The sequence below is a fragment of the Spinacia oleracea genome, chromosome 5 (assembly GCF_020520425.1).
Source record: "Spinacia oleracea cultivar Varoflay chromosome 5, BTI_SOV_V1, whole genome shotgun sequence".
In the NCBI taxonomy this organism is placed as follows: domain Eukaryota; kingdom Viridiplantae; phylum Streptophyta; class Magnoliopsida; order Caryophyllales; family Amaranthaceae; genus Spinacia; species Spinacia oleracea.
The window spans coordinates 118,082,696-118,103,464 of record NC_079491.1 but is presented as its reverse complement, the minus strand read 5'-3'; the positions used below and the strand labels follow the sequence as shown (position 1 = coordinate 118,103,464).

At 38.0% G+C, this 20,769-nt stretch overlaps 1 protein-coding gene and 1 long non-coding RNA gene across 2 annotated transcripts; one reads left to right on the top strand and one right to left on the bottom strand.

Moving 5' to 3' along the window:
• Positions 1-2,497: 2,497 nt before the first annotated feature.
• LOC130461812 (uncharacterized) lies at positions 2,498-4,452 on the bottom strand. Its single transcript, XM_056830037.1, has 5 exons — positions 4,350-4,452; positions 4,196-4,260; positions 3,425-4,073; positions 3,209-3,312; positions 2,498-2,809 (listed from the first exon to the last, which is right to left on the bottom strand). The coding sequence occupies exons 1-5, from the start codon at positions 4,450-4,452 to the stop codon at positions 2,498-2,500; spliced, it is 1,233 nt and encodes a 410-aa protein (XP_056686015.1).
• Positions 4,453-9,480: 5,028 nt separating this feature from the next.
• Positions 9,481-13,548, top strand: LOC130461938 (uncharacterized). The gene is made up of 5 exons (XR_008921992.1): positions 9,481-9,546; positions 11,338-11,475; positions 13,096-13,162; positions 13,256-13,357; positions 13,471-13,548. It is a non-coding gene; the product is annotated as an uncharacterized lncRNA (long non-coding RNA).
• Positions 13,549-20,769: the final 7,221 nt, after the last annotated feature.

Here is a 20,769-nt window from a genome sequence, read left to right as displayed (position 1 = left end):
GTTGAGTTGTCCAGTGCATGCTTGAATTAACCTTGATGCTTGCATTGCTTCTTGCATTGTTGGTGCAAGAGTGAACTTGCTTGGCATGTTGGTTGCTCGTGTGAGAAGTGCAAGGCTGAATACCAACACCCCCCTCAAACTAGGCATGGGAGAAACATTAACCATGCCAAGTTTGGTAGATAAGTTCTTGTGTTGAGCACTTGGTAAGATTTTGGTGAACATATCAGCCAATTGGTTTTGAGTAGGCAAATAACTTAGCTGAAGTAGACCCTCTAGGATCTTATCTCTTGTGAAATGTCAATCCACTTCAATGTGTTTTGTTCGTTCATGAAAGATAGGATTGGTGGCAATGTGAATTGCTGATTGATTGTCACAATGAAGCTCTACTGGCTTAAGGTTGTGAACACCAAGTTCTTCCAGTAATCTGACAACCCATGCATGTAACTTCCCCTGAAGCTTGTGACATTGCCCTATACTCTGCTTCAGAGGAGCTCTTGGAGATGGTGGATTGCTTTTTAGACTTCCAACTTATAGGAGAGTTTCCTAGTAATAGAATGTAACCAGTAACTGATCTTCTGGTAGTTGGACATGAGGCCCAATCAGAGTCAGAAAAGGCTTGAAGAGTGAGCTAAACTGTTGCTCTTATTAGGATTCCTTGGCCAGCAGTACCCTTGATGTACCTTAGAGTATGGGTGAGAGCTTCAACATGCTGTAAGATAGGAGAGTGCATGAACTGACTTAAAGATTGGACAGCAAAAGAGATGTTAGGTCTGGCGTAAGTCAAAAAATTCAACTTTCCCACATAGCATCTATAAATTTCTGCATTGTGGTATTCATCCCCATCTGTTGTAAGCTTCATGTTGAGAGGAAAAGGAGTGACAATAGGTTTAAATAGATCGCATTCACAGTCACGAAGAAGTTCTTTTGTAAACTTCTTCTGAGTTAGGATATAGCCATCAGAGGTTTGACTAACTTCAATGCCAAGAAAATAGTTTAGAATCCCAAGATCCTTGAAACTGAAAGTATGGGGAAGCTGTTGTTTAAGGGAAGTAATGGTAGCTTCATTAGAGCCTGTGATGATGATATCATCAACATAGACAGCTACCACTGTGATGTCAGTAGAATCTTGTTTGATAAAAAGGGAATAGTCACTCTTGGATTGTATATAGCCTTGAGATTTGAGCTCATAATGTAGTCTAGCAAAGCATTGCCTTGAAGCTTGTTTAAGACCATAGAGATATTTGTTTAGCTTACATACATAACCATTTGGAGCTGTAACACCCTCAGACACCTTCATATATACTTCTTCTTCAAGAGTTCCATGAAGGAAGGCATTGTTGATGTCCAATTGAAAGAGTTTCCATTGTCTGCTGGCAGCAAGACTAATAAGGCATCTCACAGTGGCCATTTGACAACAGAAGAAAAGGTTTCATGATAGTCAATCCCATATTTTTGTGTAAATCCCTTTGCAACTAACCTAGCCTTGTATCTCTCAACTGAACCATCTGCATTCTTTTTGATCCTGTAGACCCACTTGCACCCAATGGCCTTTTTACCTTTGGGTAATAGAACATAATCTCAGGTATTGTTATGTTGCAATGCACTTATTTCCTTATCCATGGCATCTATCCACGTAGAATTTGTAGCAGCTTCAGAATATGTAGTAGGTTCAACCAGTTCCATATGTGCAGCAATAAGAAGTTTGTGGTGATCTGGTAGTTTGTCATATGCCACTAGATTACACCAGTGTTTTGGAGGTTTATGACAAATGAAGTCATTGAAATAAGAGGGTGGTTCAATGGTTCTGGTAGATTTTCTAGGTGCTGGTGGAGAAACAGGAGATGAAATTGGACTAAGTGAAGTAGGAGGTGATTAAGAGGAAGAATTTTGGAGGTGTCACTGAATCAATAATAGGAATAGACAAGGGAATTGTGGAACTGGTGGAATCAAGGTCCTAAGGTGAAATATCAGGTAAGTCTGAAGAGTAAGGAGTGAAAATTGGTAAAAAGAATTGATTAGAGTAAGCAGCTGATGGGTTAGGGGAGAAATGAAAGGGAAAATGGTGTTCATGGAACACAACATCTCTGGAAACAATTGATTTCTTTGTGAGAAGATTGAGAACTTTGTAGGCTTTCTGAGTGGGAGGATATCCAAGTAGAACACATGGATCTGCTCTTGGGTCAAACTTAGACCTGTTGACCTTAGAAGTAGTAATATAGCATAGACATCCAAAAACTTTCAAGTGAGATAGATCAGGTGGTTGTTTGAATAACTTCTCATATGGTGTACTGAACTGGATACTTTTTAAAGGCATCCTGTTAATCACAAAAGTTGCAGTCAAAATGCAATCACTCTAATATTTATCAGGTAGTTTAGATTGAAAGAACAAAGCCCTTGCAGTCTCAAGTAGATGTTTATTCTTTCTTTCAACCACACCATTTTGCTGAGGTGTGTGGCTACAGCTTTTCCGTTGTAGAATCCCCTTGCTAAGGAATAATTATTTCATTCCACCTTTTGTCAAGTCAGGAGCATTGTCTGATCTAACTGCTTTGACTGTAAGACCAAACTGATTCTCAACATATAAAAGGAAATCACTCATAATTTTGACAGAATCTGTTTTATTCCTCATTAAATGAGTCCAAGTCATTCTAGTGTAATCATCCACAATTGTAAGAAATTGATTGCATCTAGAAGAATCATGTACAGAATAAGGTCCCCATACATCTATATGTAACAAGTCAAAGGGCTGTACTGACTTAATACCACTAATAGAGAAAGGAAATCTTGTTTGCTTAGGTAATGGACAAATCTAATAAAAACATTCAGCTAAGCAACCTTTTTACATCAATGCCTTTAATATTCTTTATTTTGCCAAAAGAAATGTGTCCTAGTCTAAGATGCCACAGTTTAGCTTCCTCAACCTCAGATATGCTGGAAAGAACATAGTTATTGGATATTGTACTGCTGTCAGATGCCACCAACTCTTCATTTAGGCAATATACAGGCCTTAATCATATCTACCAAGCAGAATATGCTTGTTCTTGGAAAGGTCCTGTGCAAAGCATTCATGATGTGCGAATAAAACTGAACACTGAATATCATTGCATAGTTTAGAGACACTAATCAGATTGAACTGAAATCCTGGTACATATAACACATTCCTAAGTGTTATATTTCTTCCTAGATCAATTATGCCTCTGTGTGTTACCTGTAATTCAGTACCATCAGGAATTGTGTGATGCTTGTCATTAACAGGTTTTAGTTTACTGTACATGCTTTTATCTGAACACATGTGATCACTTGCACCACTATCTAGGATCCACTTAGTTTCGAATTTAGAAAAGAGACAGAATGTACCTCTCAATTGAGTAGTAGTTGCCAAGCCAAGAGAACCAGAACCAGAATGTTCAGCTTGTTTAGCAACTTTCTGTGAAGGTAGCATGAACAACTCCTCTGTCTGCTTCATTTGGACTTTCCATCTCAGTAAATTCTTCTAGCTGAGTTGCTGCTGCTACTCTTTTGCCTTTGCCTTTAAAATCCTTAGGATAGCCATGTAGCTTACAACTTTTATCAACAGTGTGATTCTTCATTTTGCAATGCTCACAAAATAAGTTGTTTCTAGTGTTAGTAAAATTCCTTGGCTGATTTCCACCAGCTGTATTTTGTGTGCCAGAATTGGAACCATAGCTGGATTTATATGGCCTATTATCAGTGAATTTTCTTACAGTGAGTAGAGTAGACTCCAAGTTATGCTTCCTGTTGTTATTAGCTTGTTTCTGTTGCTCTTCTTGAAGAAATAATCCATATGCCTTTGAAATTGTTGGTAGTTGACTCATCATGAGAATAGTACTCTTAGAGTGATCATATTTCTGGTTCAGTTTCATCAAAAACTGAATCATTCTTTGGTTTTGTTGAACCTTTAGGAGCTTTTGTGTGAGAGTGCAGTTACAACCAGTGCATACACAAGATGGTAGAGGATCTAAACCATCAAGTTGATCCCAAAGAAGTTTGATCTTAGTGAAAAATCCAAAGATTTGTTCATCATCCTCTTGATTCAAATCACATAATTTCTGCTGAATAGAAAACAATTGTGGACCAGATGACTGACAAAATCTTTCCTCAAGATCCAACTAGATATCTCTTGTTGTTTTGATATAAAACACTTCTTGTAATTGAAACTTCAAGAGGTCCTAACATCCAGGAAATTAACAAATCGTTGCACCTGTTCCAGATTCTGAAATCTTGAGTGTTTGTTGTTGGCTGACTCAATGTTCCATCAACAGAGCATAATTTGTTTCTAGCAGACAATGCTATCATCATAGACCTTTTTCAGTCATTAAAACACTTACCATCAAAAACTATATTGATCAATTTTGAAGTATTAAGGTCATTATTGCTGAGATAGTAAGCTGAATTTGGATTGAGTGAGGGATCAACTGCATCAGTAGGCATTTTGAAGATCACATAATGAAATTCTACAGAGTTTTAACTATTGAAAACAGAATCAAAAGATTTAAAATATGAGAGAAACTTGATCAACTGATCAAGTAATGGAGAAGAAGAATGTAGATGAAAGTAATTTGCGGAATCAATTTGATAGGATCTAAAGATTCTGCTCTGATACCATGTCAGCTTTCACCATTTTGGATGAAAATCTGTTGAAAGAAATTGAGAGAAAATTCTAAGAGAAAGAGAGATTTCTATTTCATTGAATTGAATAATAAATAATTACAACAAGAACTCTTATTTATACTGTCTGAATGCTCACACCTATGAGGTGTTTCAACAAATCAAAACTCCTTAATTATACACCTCATCACTGTTAGTTTAGTGTCTAGATATTACAAATAAGTCAGCAACTAACAGCTCTAACCACCTTCCTTATTTCTAGGAGAATTAGTTAGCCTTTCTTCTAGAAGTTGTTGAGCTGTCAGTGCATGCTTGAATTAGCCTTGCGGCTTGTATTGCTTCTTGCATTATTGGTGAAGGAGTGAACTTGCTTGGCATGTTAGTTGCTTGTATGAGAAGTGCAAGGCTGAATACCAACATAATCTGTAAATGATAAGGAACACAAGTACACAACGAGGAATCAGTATATAATGGTGAAAGAAGGGAGGAGGAGGGGATGGATTGGGTAATTGACGTCGAGGAAGAGGAGAATGATAGAGTTGCTCTTGGTCTGGTGGGCAAGGTATGGACTATGCGACATGTAAACACAAATACCCTAATTAATTACTATGATGCGGAAGCTGTGGAATCAAAAGCATGGGATGGAAGCAGATAACAAAGAAAAGAACGTGTTCTTCTTCCAATAATTCTACCATTGGAGGAATAAGAAGCAAGTTATGGACTCACAACCATGGAACTTTAATCGCCATGTTCTTGTTCTTAATTAGCGATATCAAAGGTAACATCAAGCCCTCTGAAATCCCGTTGCACTCCATTCCTTTCAGGATTAGGGTATATGATCGAACTTTATGTGGACGTCATAATGTTACAAACGCTAAATCGATGGGGAATAAGGTGGGCGAATTCATAGTTGTTGATACTTGGGATGTGATCGACATTAACAAATCAATGCGGATACAAACATTAATTGATGCAAGGAAGTCGTTGATTGACAAAATCGATTTTAAGGTTAAGGGGGGTGGTGAGATGTAAGTTGGGATCTAATGTGAAAACTTCCGTTATTTTGTTATCTGTGTGGTATGCTAGGCCACAGAGAGAAGGATTGTAATGAAAATACAGTTGCAAAATTGGCTTTTACTAAAAAGTTTTGGGCCTCGCCTGTTAGGTTATGATACATATGAACAACATAAATCATGCGGAAAAACCTATATGCCAGGATTCAAATTAATTGCACATAACCAATTAATATAGTTTAGAATGCATACTCTTTGTAGCGTGCCCTCCCTAGCTGCGCCCGAACCGAACAAGAACAAGTATTTAGGACTCCAAGTGTCGTCCCTCCGTAGATAGTCCACAGCACGTCCGGATCCGCCTTAAGATTGACTAACTAGAATCTCCCTCAAGGTACTTGAATTTTCGGCTATTATGGGGCAATTATTTGACTGAATTTTTGCTCTCAAAAAGTCACTTTGAATACTTGAATGTTGTATATAAATTGTGAACCAGGGCCACATATTTATAGGGGTATAGAAAGGAAATTGGAATCCTACTAGGAAACTAATTATCTTAATTTAGAATTTTATTAAAACTCTTATTAACTAATTTATCCATTAGGATTAGGAATTTAATCTTTAAACGAATCCCATTAGATTTAGGATTTGTATCGGACACAAACACACACACGAGCATGGCCCGCATGCGCACATGCCATGCGCGCGCACAACCCTTTCAGGCGCTCAACACACGCAAGCCTAGCGGCCCACGCGAGCCTCGCAGCCCACGCGAGCAGCCATGCTCGCAGCCCATTGCGCGCGCAGCCATGCTGGCAGCCTTGGCCTGCTGGGCCTGGCGTGGCCTTGGTTGTCTTGTGTGGCGCGCTGGCTTGCTGGACGCGGGCCTGGCTTCGTGCTGGGCCTTCGCCTAGCAAGTCTCGTCCGATGCTAATTCGTACGACGCGCTTCCGATTAATTTCCCGATTCCGGAATTCATTTCCGATACGAACAATATTTAACATTTCGGATTCCGGAATTAATTTCCGTTACGAACAAATATTTAATATTTCCGTTTCCGGAATTTATTTTCCGATTCCAATAATATTTCCGATTCCGACAATATTTCCGTTTCCGGCAATATTTCAGATTCCGGCAATATTTCCATTTCCGATAATACTTTCCAATACGTACCATGTTTCCGTTTCCGGCAACATCTACGACTTGGATAATATTTATATTTCCAATACGATCCATATTTCCGTTTCCGGCAATATCATCGTTTCCGGAGTATTCTTTGTTTGCCTTTGACGATCTTAGCTCCCACTAAAACCAAGATCCGTCGATTCCGAATATCCATAGATGGAGTATTTAATGTCATTAAATACTTGATCCATTTACGTACTATTTGTGTGACCCTACGGGTTCAGTCAAGAGTAAGCTGTGGTTTAATATCATTAATTCCACTTGAACTGAAGCGGCCTCTAGCTAGGCATACAGTTCACTTGATCTCACTGAATTATTAACTTGTTAATTAATACTGAACCGCATTTATTAGACTTAACATTAAATGCATACTTAGACCAAGGGCATTATTTCCTTCACTCTCCCACTTGTCCTTAGGGACAAGTGTGCATTTCCTAATTCCTTTGTCACTAGATGCTTGCTCTTGAACATAAGGTAAGAGTTGTCATCCTTATTATGTCCAGAGGTGTTTCTCGGTTTCAGAGTTCAAATGATCAAATAAACAGATAATCATAGCCTATGATTCATCTAAGCACGGCCATGCATTTTACAGTTTCTAGCTCTCCGAGTGGCCTTGTACAACTTTTCAGCATCTCATCTTGATTTATGGGAGGACAATCCCAATCTTGTGATCTTGAGATTAGACTTCTTTTAATAGGTGATTACCTGAGCGTTGCCTTTATAGCCTCCTTTTACGGTGCGACGGTTGACAACGTCAAAGTAAGCAGTTCTCAAACAAGTAATCTCAAATCACTCAAGTATTGAGGATTAGTGTCTAATAATTTTAATGAAATATACTTATGACAAATGTTCATCTCTTACAGTAAAGTTTCATAGGTCTGTCCGATACTAGTCTTCCCAAAGTAAGTATCTACGCAAATGATTACGACAATGCCATGTCCACATAGTTCAAGAAACAGAACTACTAGTCATCTTACATTCTAGTCGTCTAACGTTTTCTATGCGTCCATCTTTATAGAAAACTCCGACCAGGGACCATTTTCAACTTTTGACATTCAAGTTCACTTGATAGACATTTCTTAGTCACAAGACTGGTCCTGACAGTCTATCTTGAATATATCGTCAAATTGAAGGGACTCATCATTTAATAAACCACAAATTAAATGGAAAAATGAATTCTATTCATTAATGTGAATGATTAACCAATAATGTTTTACAAAGTATTAAACTCTAAAACTTTAAAACATTAAATAAGGACATCAAAGCCATTCTCCAACATGCTTGATTCCCATAGCTGCAGTGTGCGAGTTGTGCTTCGCCTGCGGCAGAGGTTTAGTCAATGGATCTGAGATGTTGTCATCAGTTCCAATCTTGCTTATCTCGACTTCTTTTCTTTCAACGAACTCTCGTAGAAGGTGAAATCTACAAAGTACATGCTTGACTCTATGGTGGTGTCTAGGCTCCTTTTCCTGTGCAATAGCTCCATTATTATCACAATACAGAGCTATTGGTCCTTTAATGGAGGGGACTACACCAAGTTCACCTCTGAACTTCCTTAGCCATATAGCTTCCTTCGCTGCTTCATGTGCAGCAATGTACTCCGCTTCAGTTGTAGAATCCGCAATGGTTCTTTGCTTAGCACTTTTCCAGCTTACTGCACCTCCGTTGAGGCAGAAGACAAACCCAGACTGTGATCTGAAATCATCTTTGTCGGTTTGGAAACTTGCGTCCGTATAGCCTTTAACAATTAATTCATCATCTCCACCATAGACCAGGAAATCATCTTTGTGCCTTTTCAAGTACTTCAGAATATTCTTGGCAGCACTCCAATGTGCCTCTCCTGGGTCTGACTGGTACCTGCTCGTAGCACTGAGTGCATACGTAATATCCGGGCGTGTACATAACATAGCATACATTATTGAACCAATCAATGATGCTTATGGAATCCCACTCATTCGTCTACGCTCATCAAGTGATTTTGGGCACTGAGTCTTGCTTAGAGTCATTCCATGAGACATGGGTAGGTAGCCTCGCTTGGAGTCTTCCATCTTGAACCTTTCAAGCACCTTATTGATATAAGTGCTTTGACTAAGTCCAATCATCTTCTTAGATCTATCTCTGTAAATCTTGATGCCGAGTATGTACTGTGCTTTTCCTAGATCCTTCATCGAAAAACATTTCCCAAGCCAAATCAAGACTTAGTTCAACATAGGAGTGTCATTTCCGATAAGTAATATGTCGTCGACATATAATACTAGAAAAGCAATTTTGCTCCCACTGACCTTCTTGTATACACAAGATTCGTCTGCGTTCTTGATAAAGCCGAAGTCACTGACTGCTTCATAAAAACGTATATTCCAGCTCCTTGATGCCTGCTTCAATCCGTAGATTAATATCTTAAGCTTGCATACCTTTTTAGCATTCTTTGGATCCTAAAAACCCTCAGGATATGTCAAAAACACAGTTTCTGTTAAAACGTCGTTTAAGAAAGCGGTTTTGACATCCATCTGCCATATTTCGTAATCGTAATATGCAGTGATTGCTAACATTATCCGAATAGACTTTAGCATTGGAACTGGTGAAAAGGTTTCATCGTAATGCACACCGTGAACTTGCCTGTAACCTTTTGCAACCAGTCTAGCTTTGAAAACTTAGCTGGTTAGGGATTGCAGATTTGACAATTATTGTACCTGAAGGTGAGGAATTTCTGCGAATTTGATCGGTATGTCTTTCTATCTTTATTTTTGTTTCCTTATGTTGATTATGTCTCTATTTTTCGTTCGAAAATTCTGATTTTATTAACAATTCTATATGGTTTGGTTCCAATTCCAATTTCGTGTGAATTTCTTTTTAACGCTATATCTTTTTCCTCAATTGTGACTGTCAGTTTCTGAATTTAGGGTTTTTGTTTTGGCTTCTCTGATTTTTTGCTTTTTTATAGTTGATGAGAATTTCAATTCAATTAAGGTGAAATTGCAGACTACAGTATCATATATATGCTAATGGGGTTAGTTGAGTTAGTATTTTTAGAGTTATAGACGCCTATATTACATGAGATGCAGGATAGTAGGAGTAATTATATTGTTGCTATTGTTCATCTTTCTTGTCTCTTCTGATGATTAAGGGGAAATCGACCTTTTCCCATGCCTTTTTTTCCTAGTAGTATAAGCGGTTGAGCCCGTAAAATTATAGGTTTTTGTGGTCACAGGAGATGAGCCTCACTTGCTTAAATTTGAGAGCATGTTGATAAGCTGCTGAGGATGGTGGGGTTGGTATTATAGGTTGAGATAAGAACCGGGATTAGGCTTTTGATGGTAGCACAGAGTTCTGTAATTTGTACCCAATTATTTACAGCCTCTCAGGGAGTTAAGTTTTTCCCTTCCTTATCCCATCATGGACCATGTTTGTGAAAATCTTGAGTTCTGATCTTGTTGGATCGTTCAATAGAAAAGTTGCAGACTTGGCTTTCTAAACAAATGTATCAGATTGTTCACTTTGATTTTGAGATGGGGACTTGGTTTCCTAAACAAAGCACTGGTTGTCTTGCTCGGTTTTATACTTCAATCTAAACATTTTTAGTTTCAAGAATCCTGTTGTTTTCCTTGTGCTGTTATCTATTTAATCTGACAGATTGATGCAAGAATTGGAAACAGTAAACTGACTTCTCTCCTTTGAAAGTCAACCTTTAAAAAAACAAGAAATATTACCTACTCTTAATTGTTTACGCACATGATCCTAGAAAATTTGGGCAATATAAGTAAATGATGTTAGCATTGTTGGGTTAGATAATAAAAGGGTATTTGATCAATAATTTATCAAAATATTTTTAGATTAATAATTGTACGTTGAATATGATAGTATTCTTAAAAGTTTAGCTAATTGTTGGTTACTCCGTATAAGATTAAGATTTTCATCCATGAAAGTCAAATAGGATGAAGCCATGGAAAGGGGAGTGATAATAACTTAAACAGGTTGTCAAGCATAATAAAAAAACTCAGATTCACTACCTTCAAGGCCACTGTCCTGATAGGTAAGTGTGGAGTGTGGACTCATTAACCTTTATTTTCAGCAAGGACTTTTGGCCACTGTATATGCTTAATTAGTCTTTATCTTTCTGGTCTTGGCCTCCGTTCTTGCTTCCATATTTATCAATGTGGTGTTAAAGGAATTACAAAGTCTATTATAGTTATAAAAAGATACATGGTCATCCAAGAGTGACCAATTTACTATAAAATATGACAGTTGTCTGTATGCCAAACTGAGAAGTTAACCATCAGAGGGGCAGCAGTGAATTAAAGAATCACTATGTATGTTTAATAATTTGCCTACTCAACTTTCCAGATTGGTCATTAACTCATTATTATTTCCAATGTGGCATCTTAATCACATATATATATATCATGTGTGATTCTGTGGTCCAGGATTTCATTTTGATAGATCTCTCTCGGGACCTAGCTAAATATGCAATACTTGATATTAGTTTGTAACCTGTCTCAATTCAATTACACTTCAGGTGCAGCTTGAATTCAAATACTCTACAAGTTCCACTTTTGGAATTTGGTAATGCGGACTGGGCTTGGCTCCAGAATTCTGATGTTTTCAGTTGCTGCCTTGGGTGCCTTATTCTCGTGCTCTTTCTAGTTTGCTTCAGGTCAGAACTCAGACCTCTTGGCCTCTTATTCTCTCAAAAGTAATTTGGTTTCCTCTTTTGTGATATGCTTTGATGTTATCTTGTCTGACATTTATGTTGTTCTTTTTCACTGTGCTTCTCATTTTCTTTTATTCCCTTTATAATAATTAATCCCAAACTGTCATTTATTGTTTCAATGAAAAAATGATTTTGTAATATCTGAACTTAAAACACATCCACGCGATGATAGACAAAGAGATCAACTTAGACATAAATCCTGATAACATATTTGTTTTTGGGTTTAGTCAAGGAGGTGCCTGCTTACTTATCTCTTCCTTCCTCCGCACAATTGAAATTTGTACCCAAAATTTGACTGTAACTATTTGGGGAACTTACTCAGTGGGATCAATTTTTGTGGGTTCTTTTCCTTAGCTAGTGTACTCCTTTATCCGAAAACTTTAGGTTGTGGTGCATTTTTCACTTTTCAGTGGCTGGATTCCATTTAATCATTCCAAAATTGAACAATTTCCAGCAGATGCTAAGAAAGTGCACTTTATTTCTCCGTTTCTGGTATTTGCAGTTCTATAAATTGGCTAGACACTTAGAGTTTATTTTAAGTTAATTTCTTCTTGACCTGCATTATAACGCCTATCCTCTCTTTTCCCACTCTTGCATCTTATTGTTGCTAGAAAAGCTTTGGGCTGATTCTTAGGAGCTAAGTCATTGACGTATCAATAGCCTTTAGTGGATGAACTTGAATCAAAGATAAGAGAATTTAAGGATGTCTTTTGAATGTTGAAGTTCAGGTAATTAACTAGGAAATCACTTCATCGTTCTCCAACTGTATCTTCACAAAAGGAATTACAGGATAAATATTGCAGGTCCCTGATTCACTTTCTGAAAATGTTTACTGTGTGAATTGTTGCAAAAACTTGGGGGATAATAGCAAGCGTGAGTCCAATTCGCCTCCAGAGTTTATATGAATATCATAGATGTAACTTCTTCTTATCCTATTTTCTTTGTTAAGAGACACAATTGAGATGTTAGCTTGTTGATATGTGCTGTATTGGATATGTTGTTATTCAAAAACTGAAATTATATGGTCTTTCATTTCAGCAACCTAATAGATTTTCGCAAAACATAACGTCTATTTTGCACATTTCAGTAGTCGCAGTTTTAACTAATTACTATGTTCTAATTGTCCATTATACATTATGTCATTTGGTTTATACAGGGTTCTCTTTAATTTTGGGGTCATTTGGTTTTCAGAATTGAAAGTATTACAGGATAAATCGGTGATCACATGCATATTGAACAATGCTATAACTAAGCGTATCATAGTTGAGGAAACTGTATTAGTGGTGTAGATGGAGCTGTCCTTTAATTATGCATGTATTTACATAAATTCTTTTATTACAAGTTTACAACACAAACCTGCCAGATTATGGTCTGATGAATTTTTTTGATACGGGTAGATAAGTGGTGCTAATTTTCCTTTACACTCCACGTTGATTTTAGTGATCTGCTGTATCCGTTCAGTTTCAAGAGTCTTCAAATGACTGATATATGCCACGCAAGTGATTAACCGTGTTTCAAGAGTCTACAACTAATAATACTTGGAACAATTGTTCTCATGTTTAGGAGTTACCGGACTTGTCAAGCCAACAACAAAGGATCTCGAAAGTCTCAAAGATGGAAAGAAATTATAGTAAGATTTAATTAGTTTGATTATTATTTTTATCGTAATTTATTCATATATATATTATTCTTTAAGTTAATGTGTATTATATTTGTATCTTAGTGTTCTCGCGAACCGAAAATGCTTGAATGTGGCTATTACGTCATGAAGTACATGTATCAAATAGTTTTACTTGGATTACAAAGTATTAGTAATGTGGAAGAGGTACGTGTACATGTATTTTTGTTATTATTTTATCGATGTCTCAGTTGTTACTATATATGCGCTAGATTTTATCTAAACTTTACTAATTAATACATTATTTTGTGGAAGTACAGATATTTTCTCCAAACCCGTACACTCAAGAGGAGATCGATGATGTTCGAGAAAAAATGGAGTAGATATTTTATTAGTAGTTACGTTGTTTGTAGTCATTTTCTAGTTTTAAAACATAGAAATTAAACTATAACAAATTGTAGGTTATTTTTTGGAATAAAATTATTTACAATTGTTGAACCAACTTTCTTGTTTGAATTAATACAAAAATATATTCGCAATTCTGCAATTCTAAGCTCTATTTATTAGTTTTGTGAATTTATTACGTACGTAGAAATAATTTAAATTAGCGAGAACAAAATAAATAAAAAACTAAAAACATAATACATACTTTAGGTGTCGTCTCCTATAATTACATGCGACTCCTTGTGGTTAATTAATATTTTTTTTAAATAATACTTTCGGTGTCGCCTTTTGGTATATGAGGCGACTCAAAATGGGTAAAAATGTTTAAAAAATAATACGGAAAATACTTTTCGTGTCGCCTGTAACATTAAGAGGCGACTCTAAAGGTAATTAGCTTAATAAAAATAATTGTGCAAAACATCTTTCGTGTCGCCTCTTAGTATATTAGGCGACTCGATTATTAACAAATTTAATAAAAATGTCCGAATTTTTTTTCGTGTCGCCTATAAACTTTAGAGGCGACTCGTATAATTAAAATAAAAATAAAAATAATTCTGGAAATTATTTTCCGTGTCGCCTATAGAGATTAGAGTCGACATTAAAGGTACCTTTCGTGTCGCCTCTTATTATAATAGGCGACTCGGAAAGATTAATTAATAAATTACTTTTTTTGAAAAATATATCTTCAGTGTCGCCTCTTCCAAAACAGGGACATGTATAATAATATTCGTGTCGCCTCAAAGGGGCGACTCCAAAACACCAAAAAGTTTTAGAGTCCCTAGCTTCAGAGTCGCACCATAGGCGACACTAAAGGAAATTTAAAGGAGACACGAAAAGGTGTTTTTGTAGTAGTGCTTGTCCTTTTTAAGTTTGAAAACCCATTTGCTTCCTATGGCTTGGTAGCCATCTGGAAAATCGACCAAATCCCAAACTTGGTTTTCAGACATAGAGTCTAATTCAGATTGCATGGCTTCTTGCCATTGCTTGGAGCTAGGGCTCGTCATAGCTTGTTTGTAAGTCGCAGGTTCATCACTTTCAAGTAATATAACTTCATAGCTCTCGTTCGTCAAAATACCTAAGTTCCTTTCCGGTTGAGATCTATATCTTTGCGATCTACGCGGGGTTACATTTCTAGATGGTCCTTGATTCTCACCAGATATTTCTAAAGATCCTCTGAGTTTCATCCTGAATGTCATCTTGAGCATTCTCTAGAGTTTGTTGTTCGACTCGAATTTCTTCGAGGTCTACTTTTCTCCCACTTGTCATTTTGGAAATGTGATCTCTTTCCAAAAAGATACCATCTCGAGCAACAAACACCTTGTTCTCAGATGTATTGTAAAAGTAATACCCCTTTGTTTCCTTTGGGTAGCCCACAAGGATACATTTGTCAGATTTTGGATGAAGTTTGTCTGAAATTAATCGTTTGACGTATACTTCACATCCCCAAATCTTAAGAAATGACACTTTTGGAGGCTTTCCAAACCATAACTTGTAGGGGAATACAGTCAAACATAATAACATGTGCGTAACAATTCCTAAAGCCAGGAAACATGTATAAAGCACAGATTAAGCAAACTTACATTCGAAGCGTGTTTTCCACAATAATCTGTCAACGAACACGAACAAAGAACTCCACTTGTCGTTCCTCTACTTGGTTCACCGACACGATCAGATCCGTCTTGATAATCATAGCTTAGACAATTGATCAAGATACTTTGCTTTTGGGAAGAACTCACTTTGGAGGCACAGAGAGAATTAGGGTTCTCTGTGTCTCTAGGGTTTGAGAAATGAATTGCGTGTGTGTTGGAAACTAGGTTATAAGGTTATATCATTAACCTTACTAACCGACCAAGCAAGAAGCAAGGCCGGCTAGCAAGCCGTGCGAGCCAAGCAACGGACACACGCCCGCGCCCAGCGACACACTGCAGGCCGAAGCCCACAGCGCGGGCGCCGAGCAGCTGGGCCGTGGGCCTTGCTCGCTCGTCGCTGCTGTGCGCTCTTGCTTGCTGTTGCGTGCTCGCGCCCAATGGGCTGGTCTTGCTCGCCCTTGCTCGCGAGCTTGCTGGCTCGTTGGGCCTTGCACGCTTACGTGCTTGGCTCGACGGGCCGGCAACTCCGATGCCCTTCGTATTCGTGATTTAATATATTTCCGATATATTATTTATCGTTTCGTATACGACGAATCACCGTCGTACGATACGATTTATTCGTGTCGCCCAGCTTACGAATATTCGCGATACGATATACGATTCCGACAAAGGTCGTATCGTATAATACGTTTCCAACTAATTCCCGAAAAGCTATTCTATGAATTTCCGATTCATTTAATCCGGTGATCTGTTACGTGTCATTGGTGTGACCTTGTAGGTTCAGTCAAGAGTAAGTTGTGAGTTCAATATCCATTAGAACTCACTGATCGGAAGCATTGCTCCAGCTAGCTGTTCCGATCACTTGATCTCACTGAATTAATTGTTCGCAATTAATCTGAACCTTGGAATTAGTCTTAATGCACCTTGGGTGAAGGACATATTTCCTTCAATCTCCCAATTGTCATTCAGACAAGTGTGCATCCACATTCCGTTGTCACTTAGTGTTACTTACTGAACATAAGGTAAGATCCAAGCCATCCTTATTAGGTCCAGAAGTGTTTCTCGGATTACAGAGTTCAACTGTCAAACTTTTGCAGAAGGTTAAGCCTAACCATTCTGAGCACGGCCATGCATTTTACAGTATCTAACTCTCCGAGAGGCCTTGTTACACAACAACACCATATCCTATCAAAGATAGGAGGACAATCCATTCTTGCAATCTATGAACACTCACTTTGATTCATAGTACGCCCAAAAACTGCTTTTATAGCCTCCTTTTACGGTGCGACGTTTAGCTAGTACCAAAGAGAACTAATTCTCAAACGAGCAGACATAATCGCTCATGTTCTGAGGAACGGTTTCTAATCACCATTAATGAGAACTACCTATGACATGAATTTAATCTCTTAAAGCGTTCTCATGGTCAATCCGATACAAGATCCAATAAGTATCTATGCAAAAGATTCTGACATCCAGTCACTCTAGTTCAAGAAACAGAACTAAGTAATCTACTTGCAATCTAATCTTCATTAGTCATTGGTCATCCACCTTTCAATGACCTGGATTAGGGATCCTTTGTGACTTCAATATTCAAGTTCACTTATGGGTGTTTCTTTGTCAAAGAATCCATCTTGACATCCCATTTGAATGATTTGAATCACATTGACTTATCATTTAATTTTAAACCACAATTAAATGAATATGAAATAAATAAATTTCATAAATATGAAATGGTTAAACCAATTGTTTTAAACATAGATCTAACAGATGTTCTAAAACAATACTTAGAAAATCAAAGCCATTCTCCAACATGCTTGATTCCCATGGTTGCTACACGTGCGTTGTGTTTCACTTGTGGCAACGGTTTAGTCAATGGATCCGCGACGTTGTCGTCAGTTCCAAACTTGCAAATCTCGATTTCCTTTCTTTCAACGATCTCTCGAAGTATGTGAAATCGCCGCAGTACGTGTTTGGACTTCTGGTGGCTCCTAGGCTCCTTTGCCTGGGCAATGGCTCCGCTATTATCGCAATACAAAGCCACTGGTCCTTTAATGGAGAGGACAACACCAAGTTCTTCGATGAACTTCCGAATCCAAACAGCTTCCTTTGCTTCTTCTGAGGCAGCAATGTACTCGGCTTCAGTTGTAGAATCCGCAATAGTGCTTTGCTTAGCACTTTTGTAGCTTACTGCTCCACCGTTGAGGCAGAACACAAACCCAGAATGTGATCTGAAATCATCTCTGTCGGTTTGAAAGCTTGCAACCGTATAGCCCTTAACAATCAACTCATCTGTACCACCATAAACCAGAAACTGATCCTTAGTCCTTTTCAGGTACTTTAGGATGTTCTTGGCAGCAGTCCAATGCGCCTCACCTGGTTCTGACTGGTACCTGCTCGTTGCACTGAGTGCGAACGAAACATCCGGCCTTGTACAAATCATAGCATACATGATGGATCCAATAGCCGAAGCGTATGGAATTCCACTCATCTTTCTACGCTCATCAGATGTTTTGGGACACTGATTCTTGCTTAGATATACGCCATGTGACATGGGTAGATGGCCTCTCTTGGCTTCCATCATATTGAACCTAGCTAGCAATTTGTTAATGTAAGTGCTTTGGCTTAGTCCAATAATCCTCTTAGATCTATCCTATAGATCTTGATGCCCAATATGTACTGTGCCTCTCCTAAGTCCTTCATTGAGAAACACTTCCCGAGCCAAGTCTTTACAGACTCCAACATAGGAATGTCGTTTCCAATAAGCAGTATGTCGTCAACATACAAGACTAGGAATGCAATTTTACTCCCACTGACCTTCTTTTATACACAAGATTCGTCCTGATTCTTGATGAAGCCAAAATTTCTGACTGCTTCATCAAATCATTTATTCCAACTCCTTGATGCCTGCTTTAGTCCGTAGATGGACTTCTTAAGCTTGCATACCTTTCCTTGGTTCTTATGATCGACAAAACCCTCCGGCTGTGTCATGAACACATTCTCTTCAAGAACACCGTTCAAGAAGGCAGTTTTGACATCCATTTGCCATATTTCATAGTCATGAAAAGCGGCAATCGCAAGGATTATCCGAATAGACTTAAGCATCGCGACTGGAGAAAAGGTTTCATCGTAGTCAACGCCGTGAACTTGCCTGTAACCTTTTGCTACCAATCTAGCCTTGTATATGTATACAATTCCATCTTTGTCTTTCTTCAACTTGAAGACCCATTTGCATCCGATAGGTGTGAACCCATCCGGCAAATCAACCAAATCCCAGACTTGATTTTCAGACATGGAGTCTATTTTAGATTGCATGGCCTCTAACAATTTAATGGAGCTTGGGCTCGTCATAGCATGCTTGTAAGTCAAAGTTTCATCACTATCCAATATGAGAACGTCTAAGTTTTCAGTCAAGAGGACGCCAGTCCATCTGTCCGGCTGAAAAATAGTTCTATTTGACCTACGAGGGGCAACAACGTTTTGAGGAACTACTCCCATTGGCTCTTCTAAAGACTTTGGAGGTTCATCAACTTGAACTGCTTCTAAAGAGTTATGAGTTCGTTGTTCGTCTCGAATCTATTCGATGTCTATTATTCTCCCACTTGTCAATTTGGAAAGGAAAATTTGACATTAATAATCCCACCTTTCACTCATCTTCTGAAAATAATCCCAATTTTGGATTATTTTAGAATAATCCAAACTTTAGGGGTTACCATCTCAAAATAATCCGAAGTCTTTTTTTCTTGTCATTACTAAACCATTTTGGGTCTATTGTACATAGGCAAATGGATAGTTTAGATTATTTTAAGAAGATATATCCGAAAGTTGGGATTATTACAAAATAATCCAAAGTTGGGATTATTTTGAGAAGATGAGTGAAAGATGGGATTATTTATGTCAAGTTTTCCATTTGGAAATATGATTTCTTTCCAAAAAGACACCGTCACGAGCAACGAATACCTTGTTGTCTGACTTGTTGTAGAAATAATACCCCATAGTTTCTTTTGGATACCCAACGAAGAAACATTTGTCAGATTTAGGTTGTAGCTTGTCCGAAATTAATCGCTTGACATATGCTTCGCAACCCCAAATCTTCAGAAAAGACAACTTTGGAAGTTTCCCAGTCCATAATTCGTATGGAGTCTTTCCAACAGCTTTTGACGGAGCACGATTCAGTGTGAGTGCTGCAGTTTGCAACGCATGTCCCCAGAACTGTAAAGGAAGTTCGGCCTGACCCATCATTGACTTGGCCATATCGAGTAAGGTCCTATTTCTCCGTTCCGACACTCCATTCCATTGAGGTGTCCCCGGAGCAGTCAATTCAGAAAGAATACCGCATTCTTTTAGATGGTCATCAAACTCGTGGCTAAGATATTCACCTCCTCGATCTGATCTTAGAGCTTTGATTTTCTTGCCATGTTGATTCTCTACTTCATTTTGAAATTCTCGGAATTTCTCAAACGATTCAGACTTGTGCTTCATTAAGTAAATATAGCCATATTTACTGAAGTCGTCCGTAAACGGTATGAAATAGCTGAACTCACCTCTAGCTTTCGTACTCATAGGCCCACATACGTCCGTATGTATTAGCCCTAGTAGTTCGCTTGATCTTTCTCCCACTTTTTAGAAAGATTGCTTTGTCATTTTGCCAAATAAACAAGATTCGCATTGATCAATCTTCTCTAAGTCGAATGATTCTAGAATTCCTTTCCGTTGAAGTAATTCCATGCGCTTTATGTTTATATGACCTAATCGACAATGCCACAGAAATGTGAGATCCGAATCACCAGTTTTAGCCTTTTTGGTATTTATGTTATAAATGTGTTTGCTCGTATCTAGCACATAAAGACCGTTTTCTTGTTGTGCTGAACCATAAAACATTCCATTCAAAGAAAAAGAACAACTATTGTCTTTAAATTGAAAACTAAAACCTTTAGAATCCAAACTTGAAACGGAAATGATGTTTCTGGTGACACTAGGAACATAGTAACAGTTTTCTAGTTCCAAAAGAAAACCACTTGGCAAAGAAATAAAATAAGATCCTACGGCAAATGCAGCAATCCGTGCTCCATTTCCCACGCGTAGATCCATCTCGCCTTTATCAAGCATTCTACTTCTCCTTAGTCCCTGTGAATTGGAACATAAGTGTGAGCCACAACCAGTATCTAATACCCAAGAAGTAGAATTAGCAAGATTACAATGTATAACATACATACCTGAAGGAGAAGCAACGTTTCCATCCTTCTTCTCTTCCTTTAGTTTGGGGCAATCTCGCTTGTAATGACCAATTTCATTACAATTAAAGCAATGAGATGTGGAAGGAGAAGCATTCCTCTTCATCTTGCTCTTGGGAGGCGCCAGATGCCCTCCGGGAGTGGACGAAGATGCAGCCTTGCTTTTCTTCCCCTTGCCTACTTTCTTGAATTTTGTGCACCTCACATTCAAAGGGTCTTGATTAAGCTTAAGGATTCTCTCGAATTTCACGAGCAATTCCACAAGTTCACAGAATGTGCTCTCTTTCTGATGAAAGAGATAGTGCATATTAAAACCTTCATAATTCTTATGAAGAGAATTCAGCACTAGTGCAAT

Bases quoted from the DNA above. Each gene is read 5' to 3' on its own strand.
- LOC130461812 (XM_056830037.1), bottom strand. From the start codon at position 4,452: ATGCCTACTGATGCAGTTGATCCCTCACTCAATCCAAATTCAGCTTAC. The intron at 4,074-4,195 runs GTTAGGACCTCT...TTTTCTATTCAG, and splicing joins GATTTGTTAATTTCCTGGAT to CAGAAATTATGTGATTTGAA. The intron at 2,810-3,208 runs GTAACACACAGA...TGTTTTTATTAG, and splicing joins CTGATGGTACTGAATTACAG to ATTTGTCCATTACCTAAGCA.